Genomic DNA, 23,704 nt, shown 5'->3' on the forward strand with positions numbered 1-23,704 from the left:
GAGATGGCTTATCTCAATCATGTTACATTTGAGGTTTGCACACACCGCACTTAAATAACCAACTGTTTTCTTTCAAGCTTGTGTGTAACTCAGGTGTCAATGTGCTGTTACATCTAATTCCTTAACAAAGGCTCTTCCTTAACGTTTGCTCAAGAGCTTTTTATTGCTGTAAATACTTCTTTTCCATGTCGGAAGGGTTTCAACTGAATAATTCTGACAGAAAAATGTACAAAATTATCTTTTGATTTCGCCAAAAATTCTGTATTTCTGGCAAGATTTACCTTATTTGCTGCAACTGTTTAAAAACCCTTTTAGACATTTGCATCGAAGACTATTTGACTATTTAATTTCCATCTTCTTCCAGTGTTTTCCCTCGATTCCCTAATTTTTTTTTAGCCTATAAAACTTTACACTGCATAAATTAGCCTAGCCACAGCTAACTTCTCCTCTACCCTTCTTTGGTTTAAGTAACTGCATCTCCCAACACAATACTACAGCTGAACTACAGCTTTTATGCACATTTTTGTCAGCATTGTTGAAATAAAGCATTAAATATTGGCAGAAAGAGCACCAAGTTAGCAGGCTGCTACGTTGATGCTGTTCCTCTGCTCCGTCTGTGCACGCCATGTGGTACGCCCCGCCCTTGCTGAAACTTTCAACACTCAGCTAAAATGCTACAAGTGCATAATAAATTAGGTGAATTAAATGGTTTGTTTTGTTTCTTTCATGGGTGCAAGGTGTCATGTTAGAGGTAAGGCAATGTTAGAAGAAATACTGCTGACTGTGAAGCTGTAGCAGAAGACACATGTTCGGCAAAATAAACGTCAAAGAGGAAATCAGAAAATAGAGAATCTACTCTCCATTTGGTCACAAATTAAAACAAGAAGAAAGGAGCTTCGACACTGGTGGAAACATCTCAGTAAAGTATCTTATATGAATAAATATGTAACAAAGACGCAGCTCACATGGCATGGTACAGCACTGAAACACCTAAAGCGTGCTATTGGGGGAAAAGGTATTAGTGTCTCTATAGCTAGTGTAACAGACAGGAGATACAGGAGGAGTGGTGATTAGTGGTGACTGGTTTCTACTCTAGGAAAGAATGGAACTGTTTAGCATCTACAGAAGAGATTCTGGTGACCGGCTTTGATTTGACAGCTACGAAACAGAGAGGTGGTGAGTGGAAATATCTCTTTATTTGGGCTACGTCTACAGCAAGCAATACGTCATCTACGGAGACTAAAAATAACTGTTGTGCTCATTCAGGAGCTGCATGCCGATGAATAAGAAGCAACCATGTCATATGGGATAAACTGCAGCCTTTAGCCTGGAAAATAATGCCTGCTGAATACTTTAGGGCGCTTTCACACCTATATAGTTTGGTTCGGACTTCAGGACTTTTCAGTTTGGTCCCAACCTAAATTCCAGGTGTGAAAGGTGCCGCGGTCCGCACCAAAGGACCAAAGTTTAGGTCCGACCAAAAAAGGTGGTCTCGGTCCGGACCAAACCAACCAAGGTCCGAACCTTTTGCAGTGTGAAAACAACTTTTTTTTATAGTTCGGACCTTCGTATCAATGCCAGGAATTTTTTTTTACTTTGCCATAACTGGCAGGATTGCGAGCCGTTTTCAGTTTTTCATGATGAGGAGGCTCATCTTGCGAATACCAAGCACTCTCACGTATTGCTCATTTAGCTGATGCTGCTGGTAGCAAAAGACCAGCTAAAGTATTAGCACAGGTAAAAGGTGGCTCGCTGGATTCATTTAGTGTAAACACGTTAAGGAAGTAACACTGAGGTCAGATGCCGGTTGGCATAACAACGCAGCGTAACCAAAACAAAATGAGCCGCGGAAGTCCACAGGGAGATGACGTGTCCAGTAGAACTGTCTTGTAAAGTCCGTTATTCCTTTTGAAGCGCGAAACCAAAACCAACAGGACCAAATGTAGACAATGCAACAGAACACGGACCTTGGTTCGGACTTTCAGGTGTGAAAACGCCCTTAATCTGTGTTTTTTAATGGTCAAGTGTGTCAGTTTGTCCCATATGATCAGTGTCTGGTCAGGATCTAGAGGAACTACAGTTGCTATCCACACTAAAAGTGACTGGACGGCATCTAGAAGAAGTAAAGAGGTGACTGGACAGCATCTAGAGGAAGAGAAGGGTTGACAGGCTGTCCGACTGGTTTTCGGGGCCAGGATTGTACTACCTGGATCAGGCATTGTTCCACATGTCTACTCATCTCCTCCTCGCTCCCAGCCAATGGGGCGCTGCACAGCGGACATACCTGGCCCCCCTCCTCAGGCTTCCTCCTCTTCATCTTGCCTATACGGGCTGCAAAAAGAGAGAAAAACACACATACAGAGACTCTTTAATGTCAATTTAGTTCTCAACTTTTAGAACTGTTTAAACATGTTTTATTGGATGATTATATCACTGGTTTCAAGGCACAGGAGAGATTTAAAATAAAGGCCTGAGGCAAGTTTATGTCTGATTAATCTTTGATTTGATCATATGTAATCTAATATACAGTTATGGAAAACATTATGAGACCACTGTTTTCTTCAATTTCTTGTTCGTTTTAATGCCCTGTACAAGTAAAGGTATATTTGTTTGGACAAATATAATGATAATAACCAAAAAAGCTCTAAAGAGTTTAATTTTAGAGATGATATCTAGACATTTAACATGGTTTTCTTGATAATGATTTTGATAATGATTTTGGTTATTATTTCTTTAGTGATTTTGGTTATTATCAAGGAAAATGTGTAAATATCAGCTCTTAAATTAAACTTTTATGATAATTTTTTCTCTTACTTGTGGTTTTATTTTATTACTTATGAGTAAGAGAAAAAATATATATTTTTTTTATTTCTGGGGTGTATTTTTGTTGTTATTATATTTGTAAGAGAAAAAAGTATGAGAAAAAATATGTATTTTTTTTAATTCTGGGGTGTATTTTTGTTGTTATCATTATATTTGTAAGAGAAAAAATATGAGAAAAATATTCATTTTTTAAATTCTGGGGTGTATTTTGTTATTATATTTGTAAGAGAAAAAATATGAGGAAAAATGTATTTTTTTTTTAATTCTGGGGTGTATTTTTGTTGTTATCATTATAAATGTCCAAACAAATGTACCTTTAGCTGAACCAGACATTAAAATGAACAAGAAAATGAAGAAAACAAAGGTGGTCTAATCATTTTTTCCATGACTGTATGTCCCCAAAATCACCCTTTTTATTCACAACTCTTCCTTAAGCACGAAATGACGAGAGCAGGACGTGGCGTTCTCAATACTCTTCCTCCATCCACGCCACTCCTCACCCTCAGTTTCTCTTCCCTTCTCCTCCCCTGCCCTCCTGTCACAGCCCCCCCTCCCTCCCCCCCCAACCACCACACACACATTTAATTAGAAATTTAACAGAGCAGAACAGCCGTCATTGCGCCCCGAGTCTCTGTCGTTTTTTCTTAACTGCAAATGGCGCGCGGGGACATTAATTTTTAGCTGGCTGGGAAAGCAGAGGAGGCCAAGAGGGAACGGTGGCGAGGGATGGAGGGGGGGAGAGGACATACGGCGATACGCCATAGCGACGGAGGGAGCGAGGCTGGGAGGGTTAAAGAGAGGAGCGGCCTCCTCCTCGTCTCTGCTGGTTCTCCCCTGACGCTAATCGAGGGGAGCGTTGTTAAATAGAGAAGGGAAAAGGCTGCTAATTAGGTCCGGCAGGGATCTCTGCCCCCCCCCCCCACCCCCCTCATCGGCTGTTATGGCCCACATGAGAATGATTCCTGGTTCCACATGAGGGCAGAGAGGAAGTAATGGAGGGCCAAGTTTAAACTAAGTGATGTCCAAATGAAGCTTCATGAACCATTAGTTGTATTTGTTGACCCCACTAGATGGCGTTCTTGGTCTAAAGAAAAAGGAAGATCTAGTGGGGTCAAAAAATACAACTAATGGTTCATGAAGCTTAATTTGGACATCACTAGTGTTTAGAAATCCAGACAGTAGGATCTTCAATACCGTCAAAGATAAAGGCACAGCTCTTTTAGTCCATCTAAACTGGTAGTCATGCTGTTTTTTTTGTGTAATGCACAGCAGCCACCACCAGAGGGCAATCTATAGGCAGCTTAGCTTAGGAACCTGATAATTTACAGGACTTTTAACATGTAAAACACACAAACGCGTATATAGTATACTCCCATGAAGGGGCAGAAACTAGTGATGTCCAAATGAAGCTTCATGAACCATTAGTTGTATTTGTTGACCCCACTAGATGGCGTTCTTGGTTTAAAGAAAAAGGCTCAAAAAAGGCTAATTCAGTGTGTTTTTAACCCTTTGTTGGACAGAGAGCGCCATCTAGTGGGCTCAGAAAATATAGAAAATGGTTCAGGAAGCTTCATTTGGACATCACTCGTTTAAACTAAGTGTCTTGTCATGGGACTGAAAAAGGCTGAGTTTTACGTGTGTCACCTCAACAGTGGAAACACTTTAAATATTAGTGATGTCCAAATGAAGCTTCTTTTCTTTTATTTAAGACATTTTTATTTAAATGTGCACTTTATGGAGCTTTGGTTCTCCTGTTGTTATACAGTATTTATGTTCACTTAAATCAACGGTTTCAACAAATCTACTTGTGAAATGTCATATTTCGCTTTGACTGAACATTTGCTCTGACTTTGCAATAAAAATATCGGGATATATATCGTATATAGACATTCAGCCTAAATATATCAGGATATGACTTTTGGTCCATATCACCCAGCCCTACTACTAACCATTTTTCAATGCCTGTGCTTTTCCTACAGCAACATGTCAAAATTTAATTTGTGAAAAAGGCCGATTGGCTACATTGCCACCTGTGTGACATCACTGAAGGGTCATCAGCTGATTATGTTCACCTGCATCGCCTCACCCTGCTGATCTACCCATTCCATTGTTGGTATTGTGTTAAATTCATATTAAAGTATGCCTGTTGTAAGTAGCCACATTCCCTTACACCAGGGATGGGCAACGGGAGGCCCGGGGGCCACATACGGCCCTCACCCTCACTTGAAGTGGCCCTCGGTACAACTACATGCATTTGAGCATGAAATCTTAAAAGTGCAGTGTAAAAATGCACAAAATTACTTTAAGCACAGTAAGTGGTTATTTTTGATTTGCTTCAAACCTTTTGTATTCCTATTTATACTGTTATACACTGCAACTTATTTGGTTCTTAAGATAAAACAAACTTAGATTTAGAAGTGTTAGATAATTCATCTTGTTTTAAGAGTTAATTTCTTATTTTAAGTGTTCAACATGCTTATTTTTAGATACAATAATCTTAATTTAAGAAATCTTGTCAAGTGAAATTATCTCTACATGCAGCAAGATAATTTCCCTCAGATTTAGTGTTTTTATCTTGTTTTTAGACATATTTTTTGGAGTGTACATGCATTTGGGCATTAAATATGTTAAGTTACTGCACTGTAAACATATTTAAAATTGCATTTTTTTTTTACTGTTTGTGACACTATCAAGACTTTGGGAGAGCCAGTTTGTGCCTGATGTTAAAATATTACATTCAAATCACAGAACTAAGTATCAAAATTTCTAAAAATCCTACAACAAAAAACCTAAAGGTGGTTTAACAATATTTCTTGCTGTTCTGACTGTATCTCCAGAATCAAAGCTATTATATTCTAAACATGTGGATGAATAAATATTCAGTCTGCTGCACAATGACTAAAGATCCAAACAATAATGATAACATGATAAAGACAATTATTTTCATGCAAAATAAAGCATTAATATTATGCTAGTAAATAAAGATGTAATTTTAAGACAGGACCTACCTGGATTACGATATACAGATGCAACTTGGAAAACAGAATAAAAATCTTTTTTAGTTTGTGCAACAGAGGGAATATTTTTTTTACATAGATGGTTAGTTTAAGGATTCTGAAAATACATTCCAAGCGTTATTTAACACCTCCTGTTATGATCGTTTCTCAGGAACAGCCATCATAATTGACATGTTTAATTATGCAGAAATGTCAGAAACCAGAAAATCCCAATAAACATTGCATATATTTCATCATTAACTCCATTACTTTATCATTTCAATCAATATTTAGTGCCTTTACCTCTCACAGATCATGGTTCAATGAGGATAATTCACTTGTTTTATATTAAAAAAATGCATGCTAAAACTTTTTTATGTACATTGGAAAGACTTGCATATAAAATATAAAAGTTTTACATGACATTGATTTTTAATTTTCTATCTATCTATCTATCTATGTCACATGACGTCATTAATGACGACATAAACATCAGCTGACACCCGAGCAAATAATAAACAGCATGAACAAAACATGTTTCTTTAAATTAAAACACACACCTTTAAGAAATGATTAAAATCAGGTAATAAATTACCATCATTTTGTCTCTTGTGCCTTGACACCAGTGATATGTCATTTGTGTTGATCATTACCTTATAATACTTATTTTATAAGTTTTATTTTATATTTTTCTGCAATCTACATTTTAAATATATAAAAATGTATATGATACAACGTAAATCATTTTCTGACATCAAAAATTAATCTGCATAGTATTTTCCCATCCCCAAAAACAAGCTTGAGCACAGTAATAAACTGCTAATAATGACATTTAAATTAAATAAATTGTTTGGAAGCATATAATGCCATTTATAACCAACATTAAGCATCACTCAGGAGTTTTTTTGTCTCCTGTGCCTTGATACCAGTGATATAATATCATTTGTGTTGATTATTTCTTTATTATACTTATTTTATACTTGTTTGTTCCTGCAATCTACATTTTAAATACATAAAAAATGTATATTAAACATTATTTTTCCCCCCCATTTCATCTCTCAAAAACAAGCTTGAGCACAGTAATAAACTCTTAATAATGACATTTAAATTAAATAAATTGGTGTGAACCACATCATGACATATATAATCAACATTAAGCATCACTCAGGAGATTTTTTTCTCTCCTGTCCCTTGATACCAGTAATATAATATCATTTGTGTTGATTATTTCTTTATTATACTTATTTTATACTTGTTTTTTTCTGCAATGTACATTTTAAATATATAAAAATGTATGTCTGACATCAAAAAATAATCTGTATAGTATTTTCCCATCCCAAAAAACAAGCTTCAGCACAGTAATAAACTCCTAATAATGCCATTTAAATACAATAAATTGTTGTGAACCATATACTGACACATATAATCAACAGTCAGGAGATGAAACGCTGTGTGTACATACCATTCAATCTTGTTTGCCTGTTTGCTCGAACTCGTAAAAATGTCTGCAAGCAGAAAAGTGGGAAAAAAAGAGGGGAAGGGGAATAAACATTAGATAATAAACAAACGATATATGATGTTTACAAGTACATATGCAACTTTCCAGAGTGGGATTGCTGTGGATGCTGAGGCAGTGTAAACAAACGTACTTGTCTATTGTTTTCCACCTCCTCCATGACTGTCAGGCTTCCCTCCCTCTCATTCTCTCTACAGCCGCTAAAACTCTCTGCTGTAAAACCTCCAGCTGAGCCTCCACACGGCCAACATCACTACCAACTAACGCTTCACTTTATTATTTAATACGGATGGAAAAGGATTGAAAGTGGCGCTCGTAATCGGCAGATTCTGCTCATGTCCGACGCCATGTTGGCTTGTTTTGATCATGTGACCGCCGGTTGGAGACGGAAGTGGGGAAACGTCACCTGCTGTTTCCGGTTTGGGCCGCTAGGGGGAAGCAACGAGTTTCATTAAACTTTTTAATTAGTGGTGGAGTTTTTACATGCAGACTGGACTACATGCAGTGGTGGAGAAAGTATTCACACGCCTTAATTAAGTAAAAGTACTAATACTACATTGTGAAATTACTACAGTAATAGCACCAACATTTTTATACTGCATATTCATATTTATTCTGCACTGGAATTCTATTCTACTCCTTAATACATACTCCTTCTTTAGACACTTTATTTTTATTTTTACATTACATTTTATTGTATTTTATTGTATTTTTTATATTTTATTGCTTGAAGTATGCCTAGGTTGTTTTTTTTATTTAATTATTTAATTGTGTTGTTATTGTCTCTGTGTGTAATGCTGCTGCTACACTGTAATTTCCCAGCTTGGGATAAATAAAGTCAGTCAGTCAGTCAGTCTATCTATCTATCTATCTATCTATCTATCTGTCTGTCTGTCTGTCTGTCTGTCTGTCTGTCTGTCTGTCTGTCTGTCTGTCTGTCTGTCTGTCTGTCTGTCTGTCTGTCTGTCTATCTATCTATCTATCTATCTATCAGTACAAGTAAAAATCCTGCATTCAAAACTTACTGAAGTAAAAGTACAAAAGTATCAGCATCAATATGTACTTAAAGTATCAAAAGTAAAAGTACTGGTTATGCAGAATGACTCTCAGATTGTTTCATATATTCTAAATATATTATTACATTAATATTATTGATGCATATATGTAAATATCATTTTTAATTTCCTCAAGATAGGGCTCATTTGAACTTTTAAGAGGACTACATGCAGTGGTGGAAAAAGTATTCAGACGCCTTAATTAAGTAAAAGTACTAATATACACTGTGAAATTACTCCACTAGAAGTAAAAGTCCTGCATTCAAAACTTACTTAAGTAAAAGTACAAAAGTATCAGCATCAAAATGTACTTAAAGTATCAAAAGTAAAAGTACTCGTTATGCAGAATGACTCTCAGATTGTTTTATATATTCTAAATATATTACATTAATATTATTGATGCATATATGTAAATATCATTTTTAATTTCCTCAAGATAGGGCTCATTTGAACTTTTAAGAGGACTACATGCAGTGGTGGAAAAAGTATTCAGACGCCTTAATTAAGTAAAAGTACTAATATACACTGTGAAATTACTCCACTGCAAGTAAAAATCCTGCATTCAAAACTTACTGAAGTAAAAGTACAAAAGTATCAGCATCAATATGTACTTAAAGTATCAAAAGTAAAAGTACTGGTTATGCAGAATGACTCTCAGATTGTTTCATATATTCTAAATATATTATTAAATTAATATTATTGATGCATATATGTAAATATCATTTTTAATTTCCTCAAGGTAGGGCTCATTTTATCTACTTAATAAAATGTTATGAGGTTTAATTAAAAAACAACAACATCTTACAACTTTAAATATATCATGATTTTCATGTCAAAAGTAACTAAAGCTGGCAGCTAAATGTAGTGGAGTAAAAATAGATCATTAGCTTATTTGCATTGATGCATTAATGTAAGCAGTGTTTTAATAGGACTCATTTAAACTACTTAATATACTGCTATGGTTCAATATAAACATAATGTCTTATCACTTTAAATTGATTATGTTTTTTTATGTTAAATCCCGACCTGAAAAGTAACTAAAGCTGGTGGCTAAATGTAGTGCAGTAAAAAGTACAATATTTGCCTCAAAATTGTACTTAAGTACAATACTTTAATACATTTACTTAGTTACTTTCCACCACTGATAAAGACACTTACATAAGTTTAAAACTAACCAGAAATGAGATGTAAATACAGACTTTCTGTCTAAAATACTGTGCACCATGCTATACTATATGCCTACATATGCATGAAGATGGCTTGAAGATATGACAATAAACACTAAATTGAATTATATCTCATGTTGAGTTATCAAAGGTTAAAAACCAACAGGAGAGCCCTTTTTTGTAAGGGGTCAAAAACAGAAACAAGGTTAATGGAACCACCACTGCAAAGTCAAATCTGCAAAGTACATTGCAGCAAGAAGAAACAGGGTATAAAGTACTGAATAAAGTGTAAAAAAAAACCTCAAAATTGAACTTAAGTACAGTATAAATGTAGTCAGCTACTTTCCACTGTGGTGTATAATTAAATTCTACATTTATCTAGTGAATGTGGAACATTTGGGGTCTTGGGTAGTTCACGGAGCCTGGGGTAAATTCCCTGTATCATTAAGAATAATGGTCTTATCATTAAAAGCATAGCATTGTGGAATAAATGAAGTGAGGTCAGGTGTCCACTTCTGTGTCTTGCAGAATATGCACCTCAGGTCTGGTGGGATTCAAACCCGGAGGCCCGCACGTCTTTAGCTACATGCTGACTAAAGCATCCCGGCTCGCAGTTATGGATGCCCTCTCTGTGACACGGCAACCGTGAGTAGGCGGCAGATCCTCGTCGTCCATCAGGAGGCTGACAAGCGCTGAGTCCTTCTCCTACTGTTCTAGCCCTCTATCCGTCTCCCCACCACTTGAGTTATCAGCCCACTCGCCTCACGTGAACACTACTACCGTATCATTATGATACACTCACTGAATGTCTGTGGATAGGTCAGGTTTTTAGAGGAACGGGAGAGGTAGAGCAGGGGTCTCAAACTCAAATTACAGCAAAAAAAAGACACAAAATGACTGAAAAAACACTAAATGACTCTAAAAAGACACACAATTATAAAAAAAAGACAAAATTACCCAAAAATGACACTAAATTACTCTAAAAAGACACAAAATTATTTAAAAAAAGACACAAAATGACCAAAAAAGACACAAAATGACAAAAGAAGACATAGAATGACAAAAAAAAATACACAGAATTATCAAAAAAGACACAATTATTTTAAAAAATACACAAAATGACACAAAAATTACAGAAAAAACGAAATTACTTAAAAAAGAAACAAAATGTCCAAAAAAACAACACAGAATTACCAAAAAAGACACTAAATTATAAAAAAAGACACAATTATTCTAAAAAATATACAAAAAAAGACACAAAATTACCAAAAAAAGACACAAAATTACAAAAAAAAAGACACAAAATTACCAAAAAAGACAACATTATTAAAAAAAGGTACACAATTATTTAAAAAAAAGACACAAAATTACCAAAAAAAAGTAATGAAAAGGACCTTCCACACACAACACGGTAAAGTGCCATTCATATAAAACTCACATTAAACTTTCATATCAAGGTGAGGGCCACAAAATATCGTCACGAGGGCCACAATTGGCCCGCGGGCCACGAGTTTGAGTCAGTTTGAGACTGACAGGCAGGGAGAAGGTGGCAGAGCCCGCCATTAGGCCTCATTTTCAGGGTGGTAAAAGAGTCACCATTGACTTAATCATTTGTATAATATAAGGTGATTTCAGCAGTTTCACTTAATGAGAAAATCTACTTTATGGCTATAAGGCCTTTATGAGCTGTGTCATCCCCAACGTATGGATGTAACGTCTGTGTGGACTTAATAGTTCTTATTTTATGGTGTAAAGGGGGAAACCCACTTAACCCGGACATACATCACAGAGCAGAAGAATTACCCCGAACAAAGTTTGATGAATTTAAGAGATAAAAGCAGTCAGGGTGGCTTTCAAGACATGTGAGATTTAAGGAGGAGGTTGGCCTGTTGGTCAGTGGAACTGCTGAGGGGGCATAAAAACCCAAATCTGCCATAATCCTCCACTACATGTGTCAGATAAAAAGGAATTTTACAAAATCAGATCAAGTGGAAAGCAGAGTGTGTGTGAATTAATTAGGGCTGTGATGTCTCGCCACTATAGCTACAGGTACATCAAAAAATATTAGAATATCGTGAAAAAGTTCCATATTTTTTGTCAGTCATTTCAGAAAGTGAAACTCTTTTATTATATAGATTTATTACACAGAGTGAAATATTTCAAACCTGTTTTTCTTGTAATTTTGATGATTCTGGCTTAGAGATAATGAAAACACAAAACTGAGTGTCTCAGAAAATTAGAATATTATGAAGAAGGAGGAGAGGAGGAGAAAAAAGAGGAAAAGGAGAGGAGGAGGAGAAAAAAGAGGAAAAGGAGAGGAGGAGGAGGAGGAGGACAGGAGGAAGAGAAAAAGAGGAGGAGGAGGGGGAGGAGAAGGAGAGGATGAGAAGAAGAGAAGAAAAAAGAGTAGGAGAGGGAGGAGAGGAGGAAGAGGAGAGGAGAAAAAGAGGAGGAGAAGGAGGAGAGGAGGAGGAGGAGAAGGAGGAGGAGAGGAGAAAAAGAGGACGAGAGGAGAAAAAGAGTAGGAGGAGAAGGAGGAGGAAGTAGAGGAGAGGAGATGAGGAGAAGGAAGAGGAGGAGGAGGAGGAGGAGGAGGAGGAGGAGGAGGAGGAGGAGAGGAGAAAAAGAGGACGAGAGGAGGAAGAGGAGAGGAGAACTCTGTTTTCTGAAATGCCCTGCTTATCCTGCTGCCCCCGCGACCCGGCCCCGGATAAGCGGACGAGAATGGATGGATGGACTTTCTGAAATAACTGACAAAAAATATTGAACTTTTTCACGATATTCTAATTTTTTTAGATGCACATGTACTGTATATATTTGGAGAAACAGGAAATATTGATGTCAGAGTAGATTGACTGTTATTGAACCATTGTGTGTGTGTGTGTGTTTGTGTGTCCGTAAGTGTGACCTGGTATCTGTCGGAGTGGTGGGCGTCTTCAGAGGACAAGGGCGAGACCACGGGAGACTCTCCCTCACGCTTGATGTGCACCGACAACAGCATCGACTAGAGAGAGAGAGAGAGAGAGAAATAAAATGTCTTCTATATGCAGATGATCTTGTTCTATTATCACTTCGGAGCAATGATTACAGCAGAACCTGCCCTCGCTTGACAGTTGCTGCATGGGAATAATCAATAAACATGGACCAGGCAAAAGTAATGGAAAACAGATCCATTTCACTCTTGGAGAGATAACAACCATCAACACCTTAGCTTGGCTTAACAATAAGATCATTTGAATGGTTTAACATGTCCAGAAGGTCAATACAAACCCAGCAGGCCTACAGAGGCTGCATGGTGAAGCACTGAAAGGAGTTGAAGCGGAGAGGTTCCATTGAAATTTTGGTCTTTTAAAACAACCAATTAAATCAACATGCAAAGAGATCAGCGGCAAAAACTTAGTGCCATTTCGAATGTATAAACTCAAAGATGATGTCAGTGAAAGTGTCGGCTGAAGTGTGAGCATGGAAATCAGTTGTAGTAAATTGAAAAAAAAGAGAGAGATGACAACAGTTGAAGTGTCAGCTAAAGAGTAATGACAGAGCAGTTGGATTGGCATTTGAAGAGTAAGGTGAAAGCAGTTGAAGAGTAAAAGATGAAAGCATTCAAGAGTTACAAATCAAAAGCTGTTAAAACATTAAAATATAAAAGCAGTTAAAGAGTAAAAGTTGAAACCATTTGAAAAGCTGGAGGTAAAAGCAGTTAAAGAGTAAAAAAATGTGAGCAGTTGAAGAATTGCAGATGGACGCAGTTGAAGAGGAAAAGATAAAAGTATTTGAAGTGTTAAAGATGAAAACACTTGAAGAATACAAGATACAAGTAGTTAAAGAGTTAAAGATTAAAAGCAATTAAAAAGTTAAAGATTAAAAGCAGTTGAAGTGTAAAATATGAAAGGAGTTGAAGATGAAAAGATGATAGCAGTTGAAAAGGAAAAGATAAAAGTAGTTGAAGAGTTAAAGAAGAAAGCCGTTGAAGAGTTAAAGGTAAAAGCAGTTGAAGAGCTGGAGATAAAGCAGTTAAAGAGTTAAAGATGAAGGCAGTTGAAAAGTAAAAGGTGGAAGCAGTTGAAGAGTTAAAGATAAAAGCAGTTGAAGAGCTGTAGATGAAAGCAGTTAAAGTGTTAAAGATGAAAGCCGTCGAAGAGTTAATGAAGTGTAAATAATGAAAGCAGTTGAAATGTGAGTGGACGTGTTAGTTCAAACATTTTTTGACTGTGCACAGAAAATAATGGGGAGAAAAAAACAAAAACAAATGAAGGGAAAATATTTTTGATCGACCTTGTTCGTATCAAATGAAAACGTATCAAAAGGGGAAATAATTTAATTTCTATATTTTAAAGTCCATTTCTGTTTTTACAAGAGACGTTCCACACAGAGAAGAAAAAACAGGATCTTTACCCTTGGAGGATTTCAATAGTGTTATTGCCACAGATGCTGAGAGCGCCACGTCATTGATGATGACTGTAACCTGCCTGACTTTGTCTATAAAGTCCCTTCCACTGATTAGAGTTAATGTTTATGGGACGTTAAGAGGAGTTAGGGAAGAACGAGTGATTGGAAAGAGAGGAAGAAGGAAGAAGGGAAGAGGAGGAAGGGTAAACATCTGAAAAGGAGGAGCGTAACTGTCTGACATTACGGGACACTGCCTCTCCATAAATCTGTCTCACAACACTTTGCACACACACTCTCTATCTCTTTACTCTCCCGTACACAGACACACACAGATATAAAACGATATCCTCTTCTAACCCACTCTGTGACAAAGACAATCCAGGGAATTCCTCAAGTGAACAAGTAGATAATGATGTGAAAAAAAAGAGAACGAGGGAAGAAAAGAGGAGTAATATCACTTTTTTACAAGGCTCAGTCCTGAGCTCCAGCTCTGTGTGTGTGTGTGTGTGTGTGTGCTTATATTTTTATGTGTGCCTGCTACTGCTTCTTTTTTTTTTTTTTTTTTTTTTTTTTACAAGGCAGCTATGAAATATTTGTATTTACAGTCGTCTCCTATTAATCAAGCGGAAAGGGGCAGAGCAGAGGCTTAAGTGCTCGACAGCAGTAATCTAATAATAATATGTGAGAAATGACCAACCTCCAGTGCTGCCACAGTAAATTGGACATTATGCATGATGCTTTTTATGCCTCTGTGTGTGTGTGTGTGTGTGTGTGTGTGTGTGTGTGTGTAGTCCTTTCCTCCTCCTCTTTACCCGTGGTTTAAAAAGGTCAGGAATCATTTACCTGGGGGCGTTCTGGGAATATGCTTAAGTTTTATCATTAGAATATGACATTTAACGGGATCCTGCAAAGAGATTATATGTGAAGATGTTCCATTGAAATTTTTGGTCTTTTAAAACAACCAATTAAATCAACATGCAAAGAGATCAGCGGCAAAAAGGTTGCTTTTAAAGACACGTATAGGCGAGTAAATGGATTTACACTTCATAATGAAGGCGTTTTAATTCAATATTTGACTGTAAAAACTGTAATAAAGTGTGTTTTGTGAATTTTTTATATGTTTGAATATATGTTTTGTTTTATGTAAATCAACACATGAAGGTGGACTATCCACAATGGGTATGTGTGCTGCATGTTGAAGCACTGAAAGGAGTCAATTATGTCACTCAAAGAAAAAGATGAAAGCAGTTTAAGAGTTAAAGGTAAAAGTTGAAGTGTAAAATATGAAAGCAGTTTAAGAGTTAAAGATGAAAGCAGTTGAAGAGGTAAAGATGAAAGCAGTTAAAGAGTTAGAGATGAAAGCAGTTGAAGAGGTAAAGATGAAAGCAGTTAAAGAGTTAGAGATGAAAGCAGTTAAAGAGTTAAAGATGAAAGCAGTTGAAAAGTTAAAGGTAAAAAGCAGTTGAAGTGTAAAATATGAAAGAAGTTGAAGAGTTAGAGACGAAAGCAGTTTAAGAGTTAAAGATGAAAGCAGTTGAAAAGTTTAAGGTAAAAAGCAGTTGAAGTGTAAAATATGAAAGGAGTTGAAGAGTTAAAGATGAGAGCAGTTGAAAAGTTAAAGTTAAAAGCAGTTGAAGTGTAAAATATGAAAGAAGTTGAAGAGTTAGAGACGAAAGCAGTTTAAGAGTTAAAGATGAAAGCAGTTGAAAAGTTTAAGGTAAAAAGCAGTTGAAGTGTAAAATATGAAAGAAGTTGAAGAGTTAGAGATGAAAGCAGTTAAAAAGTTAGAGATGAAAGCAGTTAAAGAGTTAACGATCAAAGAAGTTGAAGAGTTAAAGATGAAAGCAGTTGAAGAGGTAAAGATGAAAGCAGTTGAAGATGAAAGCAGTTGAAGTGTTAAAGATGAAAACGCTTGAAGAATACAAGATGAAAGCAGTTGAAGAGCTGGAGCTGGGAGCAGTTAAAGAGTTAAAGATGAAAGCAGTTGAAGAGTTAAATATGAAAGCAGTTGAAATGTCAGTGGATGTGTTGGTTCATTTTCTTACTTTCCACTTGTAAATATTGGGAAAACAAAACAAACAAAGGTAAAATATTTTTGACCTTCTACATATCAGGTGAAAACATAAACGTGTCACCCTAAAGATACTGATGCATGTTTTCAGTCTGACCCAATCACCTTAGCTTAGCAGGGAGTACACGAAGTGGGCCCACCACCCCGTAAGGAGGTGCGTGGGGGTTAATCTCCGGTCTAACGGGGCTGGGTGGTGCATATCGGGGAGGAGACGCCGACAACAGGCCATGTGCTTCAGACTGGCCCTCTGCATTCTCCACGGCCTGCTGCTGAATACTAAACGACAGCGGTAAGATGCGCAGTCACGGCCCGGGAGGAAGGCCGGCGCTCACCCCTGCTCCGTCTGCCTTTCTCAAGTACAAGCCCACCCACGGTGCTGTGAGTGCTGCTCTAAGCCCGGGTCAGCACCCAAAGGTGTGTGGGAATGAAAATTGGATCCCTGGAATTATTTTTAGAGCTCTGATGTTGCATTCATGTCCACGTCGGACGTACTTTTCCTGACTTTCACATGGTCTTTAGTTAGAAGTGAAGACAAACATGGGAGATGATGAAGTGCTTCAGTGGGACTTTCAGGAAACACTGACACATCTCACCAAGTCTTACCAATAATGGAGCTATATATACGACTCAACTGATGATTTAAGCCATGTTGGATAAAGATACTACATTATTAAATGGCAATTATGTTCCCTTAGAAAAAACAAGTATTCTCAATTATGTTTAGACGGAAAGTTTATTTTCCTACGGCTGGGCAATATGACCAAATATATCATCAAAATTATATAAAAAGGTCTATCATACATATATTTTCTTTTTTGTTTTTATTGCAGTGTCAAAAAAACAGCAACCAAACTGCATTATAACAATATTTATGTTATATAGGGGCGACACCAAGCTGGAGTAAACCATAGAGGTGTTGTTTTTCTAACATGGAGTATACGGAAATAGACTTTATTATGTTGTTATTTAATGTTATATTGTGACATATATAGTTATCAAGATATTAACACAACACAAAAAAACACACAAAATGACTAAAAAAAAGACAGAAAATGACCAAAAAGACAGAAAATGACCAAAAAAGACACAAAATGAGAAGACAGAATAACCCCCCAAAAAAACCACAGAAGACACAAAATGCCAAAAATGACAAAAAAAGACACAAAATGACCAAAAAAGACACAAAAAAGACACAAAATGACCAAAAAATACACAAAATAACTAAAAAAAGACACAACAACAGATACAAAATGACCAAAAAAGACACAAAATGACTTACAAAGACACGAAAAGACATGAAAAGGATTCAAAAATGGACAAAACAGCCCAAGACTCCATAGAGTTAAATTAGATTTTGGCCATATTGTCCAGCCCTATTTTCTCTTGGATTTCAATTGTGGTTTTAAGCGTATGGTTAATGTTGTGAATAGAAACAAATCTTGGTTAGATTTAGGAAAAGATCAGGCTGAACTTGATCATATCAGATATTCCTGAAAGTCTTATTCAAAGTCGTCCAAAATGAGAGTTGGTTGGCCTTCATTTCTTATAAAACCGTCCTTAGCCTGGCAGCTAGTGATGTGTTCAGATGAGTCAGGCAGTATAAGGGAAAGTGAACTTGATGGACTCATGAATCTGTCTTCTCACAATTTGACGATATCTGTCTTTTTCTTCCTTTTCTGTCTGTCTGCATCCCGGCCTCTCTAATTGGAACAATCACAGTACAGTGCCTCTTGGCTCCACTGCCTGTTGGACCACGGGAGACTGGTACTCGTGTGTGTGTGTGTGTGTGTGTGTGTCTGTGTGAGATATAAGACAGAGGCCTACAGTACAGCTGATTTCCCCTTAGTGCAGCAGAGAGGAACAGAGGCATCAGAGTAGCAGTTCTGATAGATGGACGGTAAAGAACTACACTATATGTCAGGGATTCCCAAAGTGTGGTGCGTGGACCCCTGGGGGTGCACAAGATGAAAAATGTAATGGCGGTCTGATAATTACAGAATTACATTTTTTTCCCCTACACAATAAAGACGTGTAAATAAACATTTCCTTTGGAAAATGTAAAATCAAAAACTGCAATATGAATTAATTAATAAATGCAGGCAATTCAATTTTGTGTCATTTTTTGTTCATTTTCGCATCTATTTTTGGTCATTTTTGCATCTATTTTTTGGTTGTTTGGTAATTTTTACATGTATTTTTGGTCAATTTGTGTCTATCTTGATAATTTTGTGTCATTTTTGGTCATTCTTTGCATCTATTTTTTGGTTGTTTTGTGTCTTTTACAATCATTTTTACATGTATTTTTGGTCAATTTCAATCTTCTTCCATTTTTTCCAGCCTCTGTTATGATGACGGGTCATTAAGCTCAACGCTCATTTAAACTTGCTGCAATTTTTGTTCAACGCGGCTCAAAATATTATAATATTTTCCCAACTTATGTGCTTTCTGCTTCTGATCCTGAGCCTGTCTTCATCCTCTTTGCTCCTAAAAGTGGAAGCTCACACATAACTTTGTTGCATTATGTTGAAACTGTGTGTGTTATATGTGTGCTCTGGTCATTTGAGCATGATTAAACATGCCGCCTTTAATATGGCGATAAAAAAGCTTATTGTATTTTTTATTTTATTTTGAAGGTGTGGGGGATTGGGGGTGCATCAACACGGTTGGGACATAGAAGGGGGTGCGCGGCTAAAAAAGTTTGGGAAACGCTGCTATATATCATTGAAAAAGTGTCCTAAAGCTGATAAATCTAACTTGGTTTACTATACATACATCATATTGAGCACACTTGATTTCAGCCTGAAAGAAAATGTAACAGTCCAAGTATAGACGTCATATTCCATGAGGAGAAACTGAGGTTCGTCTCACCTTCGGGGTTCCTGGAGTGGCGGCTCCGTCCTTGGGTGAAGTGTTCTTACTGCAGTCGAGAAAAGAGACAAAAATAGGATGCAGTGAGTTTGTTATGTTATGTAGCTGTTTCAATCTTTTTTAACCGTTGGGTGCATATATTATGGCAAGAACTAAACCGCATAGCCAAAAATACAGACACTCAGAGACTTAAGGACAAAAATGACCCCATTGAAACCCATAAAAACCTCAATTTTAATCCCACAGCCATTACAGCATAAAATAAGGCATTCAATTAGATCAGGCTTTAAATCAGAGCCCTGGCTTTCAAATCGCAGTCCTGTTTGGCCTATGGGGCAAATACATGCTATTACCCTGGTTTCTACCTGATTTAGTACTGCTGGATTATGGATCCAAAGCGTCAAAATCAATTAACACATCTCAGACTGTGGAAAAAAAATCCCCAGAGCATTTAGTATACAGATAATAATTGATTAAAAAAACAAAAATGACAACAACAACAGTGATATTACATACACAATCTGGCATTTGAAGGGTTAAAATACCTAATTTGAATGAATATTTGGAAGTTAGGATCAGGACTGAACTTTTCCCTTTTATCCTGTATTTAATGGTAATTGAAAAAATATCTGCTAATGGAAGGATTACCAAGAACATCAGCTGGATATTCTTTACTGTAACGACCGTTCTTCAGATTTATCTCATCAGACAAACAAACACATGTTGTTTATTGCTCCGGTAAAGGCAGGAACTAACTGATTTTGCAGTGATTTGATTTGCCTGCAGTTGTATTAACTATGACATATGTGCAGGACAATCTGTTGAAATGTTATATGGAAGAATGGAAAGAAAAAGGAAATGACAGCTCATACAGTAGATGGACACAAAGGTAAATCAACCTCTATTCTGACAATAAAAGAGACACATTCCATTCACACATTTCTGTATCTCTGATCTCTTTTTCTGACACTTTAACCCTTTGATGCACAACATATTGACCCCCTTCTAATGCACAACATGGGTCTAAAATGACCCTCATTCATTCCCCATGTTATTCAATTTAATGCTGCTGTGTGTTTCTGTGCTCTAACTTTTGATATTAACTTATTTTATGATTGAATATTCCAAATATTCTTTAAATATCTTGATTTTGATAACAACAGATCATTATTTCCATTTTGCCTCTCATACTTTATGAAGAAAAAACGTTTTTGTATTATTACATAGCTAACTGGCTAAGTAGCTTGCTAAGATAAATACTTAGCCAAGAAGTTAGCCAAGTAGTTAGCTTAGCAAGCTACTTAGCTAAATACTGAGCCAAGAAGTCAGCTAAGTAGTTAGCTTAACAAGCTACTTAGCTAACTATTCAACCAAGAAGTAAGCTATAGTAGTTAGCTTAACAAGCTACTTACTTAAAAAAATGGATATGGGTCATTTTTGACCCATGTTGTGCATTAGAAGAGTAGTGACACAAAAAGGGATTTTTATTAAAAAATAAATAAAAGAAAACATAAAATTAGGATGTATGATGATCAAAAACAAACTAATTGAGGAAAACCTGGAATACTGAATGATGAAAATAATTTATTGCAAAGATATAGAACATAGAAACTCTGTCGGGTCACTTTAGACCCATGTTGTGCATCAAAGAGTTAACCAGCTGATTCTTTTCATTCACTCCCCCTCCTTATTCTCAATTGATCTGTTCTTCCTTTCATTTCTTTTTTTGTTGCCCTCTCCTCCTTCTCTTTCCCCCGTTTCTTTCTCTCTCTCTCTCTCTCTGACTTTCGCCCGAACACAGAGATAAATTTCTCAGAGCCTCTCGAAGCGTTGCGATAGGCTCGACGTTGACAAAGCGAGACAGGGTTGTCATGTTTGCTTTGAGACCCTGTTAGCACCCCAGACCCTCTTGGACACACACACACACACACACACACACACACACACTGACTGACATACAGACAGTAGCACAGCATGGAAAGGAATGTGCCTGAAAGTGAATTGAGCGCGACATCTAATCTGACAGCATGCCTTGGTAGACAAGGGATTTCCTTTTTCAATGGCTGGATGGGTGGATAATAAGAATAAGAAGCCTTATTTATATGTCACTTATCTGGGAGAAGATTTTACAAAGTGGTGCACAAGAGCAAGACAAGGGAAATATAAGACAGAAATATAATGCATAGCTGCACAGAGACAGGAAGGAATGTGTGATGAGATGGAGGGATGGAACTATACTGTCGTTCATGTCTTCACATTACATCACTCTGCCTTTCAGGTTTTTTGGGTGCAAACTACCAACTTATACCTTAACTCTATGGAGTCTTGGGCTATTTTGTCCATTTTTGAATCCTTTTCATGTCTTTCCGTGTCTTTGTAAATTATTTTGTGTCTTTTTTGGTCATTTGTGTCTTTTTTGGTCATTTTGTGTCTGTTGTTGTGTCTTTTTTTAGTTATTTTGTGTATTTTTTTGTCATTTTGTGTCTTTTTTGTGTCTTTTTTTGTCATTTTGTGTCTTCTGTGGTGTTTTTTGGGGTTATTCTGTCTTCTCATTTTGTGTCTTTTTTGGTCATTTTGTGTCTTTTTGGTCATTTTCTGTCTTTTTTTTAGTCATTTTGTGTTGTGTTAATATCTTGATAACTATATATGTCACAATATAACATTAAATAACAACATAATAAAGTCTATTTCCGTATACTCCATGTGTCTTTTTTGTGTCTTTTTTGGTCATTTTGTGTCTGTTGTTGTGTCTTTTTAAGTTATTTTGTGTCTTTTTTTGTCATTTTGTGTCTTTTTTGGTCATTTTGTGTCTTTTTTAGTCATTTTGTGTCTTTTTTTTAGTCATTTTGTGTCTTTTTTTGGTCTGCCTTGCTTTTACGTCTGGATGTGATGAAGAAGCCATGCTTTGGCGCACTTGGAGACTCCAGAGGGTTAAAATAAAAAGGAAAATCTGACTGATAGCCAAGTTTGTGTGGAGAAAAAGGAGCCATGCATGTGATATAAGGACAGACTGAAAGATGCTAAACACAGACAGAAACGAATGCATAGGAAGTTGACAAATTTGAACCAAAATCTCCTGGACTTCAGAGGTTTAAAGCAGTTTTTCCTCAGTTTTACCTTTTGTATAGTTACTGCAGTTAGACTTTGCAGGGCAGTAGAGATGTCTGTGTATGTATGCATGTATTAATAAATGTCTTTGCAGATGCGTGGTGAACATGTCTGTGAAAACGTGTCATTACTGTTTCCGTGCTGTGTGTGCACCTGTAGACGTGTGTTTGCATTTGTATATTGTCTTGTTACTGTGTGTGTGTGTGTGTGTGTGTGTAGGCCAACAAAGAGAATAAACATGGGTGACACAGTCAAGCTGCTGTGTAATGCAGGGGAATCTGCCAACAGCCCCACCTGTCTTTTCCCTTTTCTATCTCTGTCTCTGTCATCTCTCTCTCCTTCTCCCTCTATCTCTCTTTTATTCATTACCTGGAACCTCTGCAGAGGCATCAACAATAACAGCCACCTCTACCTGCTTGTTGACAGTGTCAAACAGCGACAAGAGAAGGAGGGAGAGGGGGGGAAAGAGAGAGAGAGAGAGAGGAAGAGAGAGAGAGAGAGAGTCGCATGCCTGCCACGATGGGAGAAAATTGCCACAATGACAGAGGGGGTGATAGAGAGATGAAAGGGAAAGGGAGAAAGAGGTAGAAGGAGATGAAATGTGAGGTGAGAGAGAGGAAAAGCAGGCGACATAAAAAGAGAGATCGAGCGAGGGAAAGATGAAAGAAGACAGAAAACGAGGGGAAGAAAGAGAGGGATTGATGGGGGAGTCGGGGTGTCGTGTGCCGCCTCTTCTCGCAGCTTCACATGTCTGTTTGCCCGGTTCTATGAATTTTTGATGGGGAGGGTTATGGAGGCCTGGAAATTCCAGCTGCCTGCCATGTCAAAGCAAGGAGGAGAGTGTGGAAATGAGCAGCACAGCAAAGCGAAACAAACACACAGACAGACAGACAGACAGACAGACGGCAGGAAAAGGAAGGAAGGAAGGAGGGGGGATTGAAAAATGGGAGACAAAGCAATTTAAAATGTGTTGTGTTAATGAGACAGGTGAGGACATAGGGGGGCTTATAACACATTGTCATGTCCGCCACGTCGTACAGTAACCTCTCTGAGCGTGTTTAACCTAAAGAACCTGTGAGATCACCAACAGGAAGGAGTCATACAGTCAGCTACAAGGGATCAGGTTGGAACATGCAGCTTTTTTTTGTTTGTTTGTCACCTCAATCATTCAATAGAGATCATACAAATAATTTCATATTTAGATTATCATAGCTGTGAAAACATACTTATGCCGTTGAACCACCTTCTGCTTGTGTAAAATGGTGTTTGACTACACATACAGTTATGGAAAAAATTATGAGACCACTCTTTTTTTTCAAATTCTTGTTCATTTTAATGCCTGGTGCAACTAAATCTACATTATCCATCCATCCATTTTCCTCCGTTTTTCCGGGCCGGGTCGCGGGGGCAGCAGGCTAAGCAGGTCATTCCAGACATCCCTCTCCCCAATTTACATTTGTTTGGACAAATATAATGATAACAACAACAATAGCTCATAAAAGTTTAATTCAAGAGCTGATATCTAGACATTTTCCATGGTTTTCTTGATTATAACTAAAATCATTATCAAGAAAACCATGTTAAATGTCTAGATATCAGCTCTTAAATTAAACTCTTATCAGCTATTTTTGTTGTTATCATTATATATGTCAAAACAAATGTACTTTTAGTTGTACCAGGCATTAAAATGAACAATAAAGTGAAGAAAACAA

At 37.0% G+C, this 23,704-nt stretch overlaps 1 protein-coding gene across 10 annotated transcripts in view; it reads right to left on the minus strand.

Annotated features, from left to right (window-relative positions):
- rnf220a (ring finger protein 220a) overlaps positions 1 to 23,704 on the minus strand; it is a 279,714-nt gene that overhangs the window by 42,310 nt on the left and 213,700 nt on the right. For 4 of the 10 annotated variants that reach the window (XM_059344368.1, XM_059344369.1, XM_059344372.1 and 1 more), the window contains 5 exons: positions 18,885 to 18,933; positions 12,465 to 12,560; positions 7,282 to 7,324; positions 5,832 to 5,855; positions 2,207 to 2,331 (listed from right to left, as the gene is read on the minus strand). In XM_059344368.1, the coding sequence (XP_059200351.1) occupies positions 2,207 to 2,331; positions 5,832 to 5,855; positions 7,282 to 7,324; positions 12,465 to 12,560; positions 18,885 to 18,933 (337 nt within the window). Of the gene's footprint in view, positions 1 to 2,206; positions 2,332 to 5,831; positions 5,856 to 7,281; positions 7,325 to 7,468; positions 7,697 to 12,464; positions 12,561 to 18,884; positions 18,934 to 23,704 lie in introns of those variants that run through there. The other 6 variants (XM_059344375.1, XM_059344376.1, XM_059344373.1 and 3 more) reach the window with 4 other exon arrangements.

This window comes from Centropristis striata, chromosome 11 (assembly GCF_030273125.1).
Source record: "Centropristis striata isolate RG_2023a ecotype Rhode Island chromosome 11, C.striata_1.0, whole genome shotgun sequence".
Classification (NCBI taxonomy): Eukaryota; Metazoa; Chordata; class Actinopteri; order Perciformes; family Serranidae; genus Centropristis; species Centropristis striata.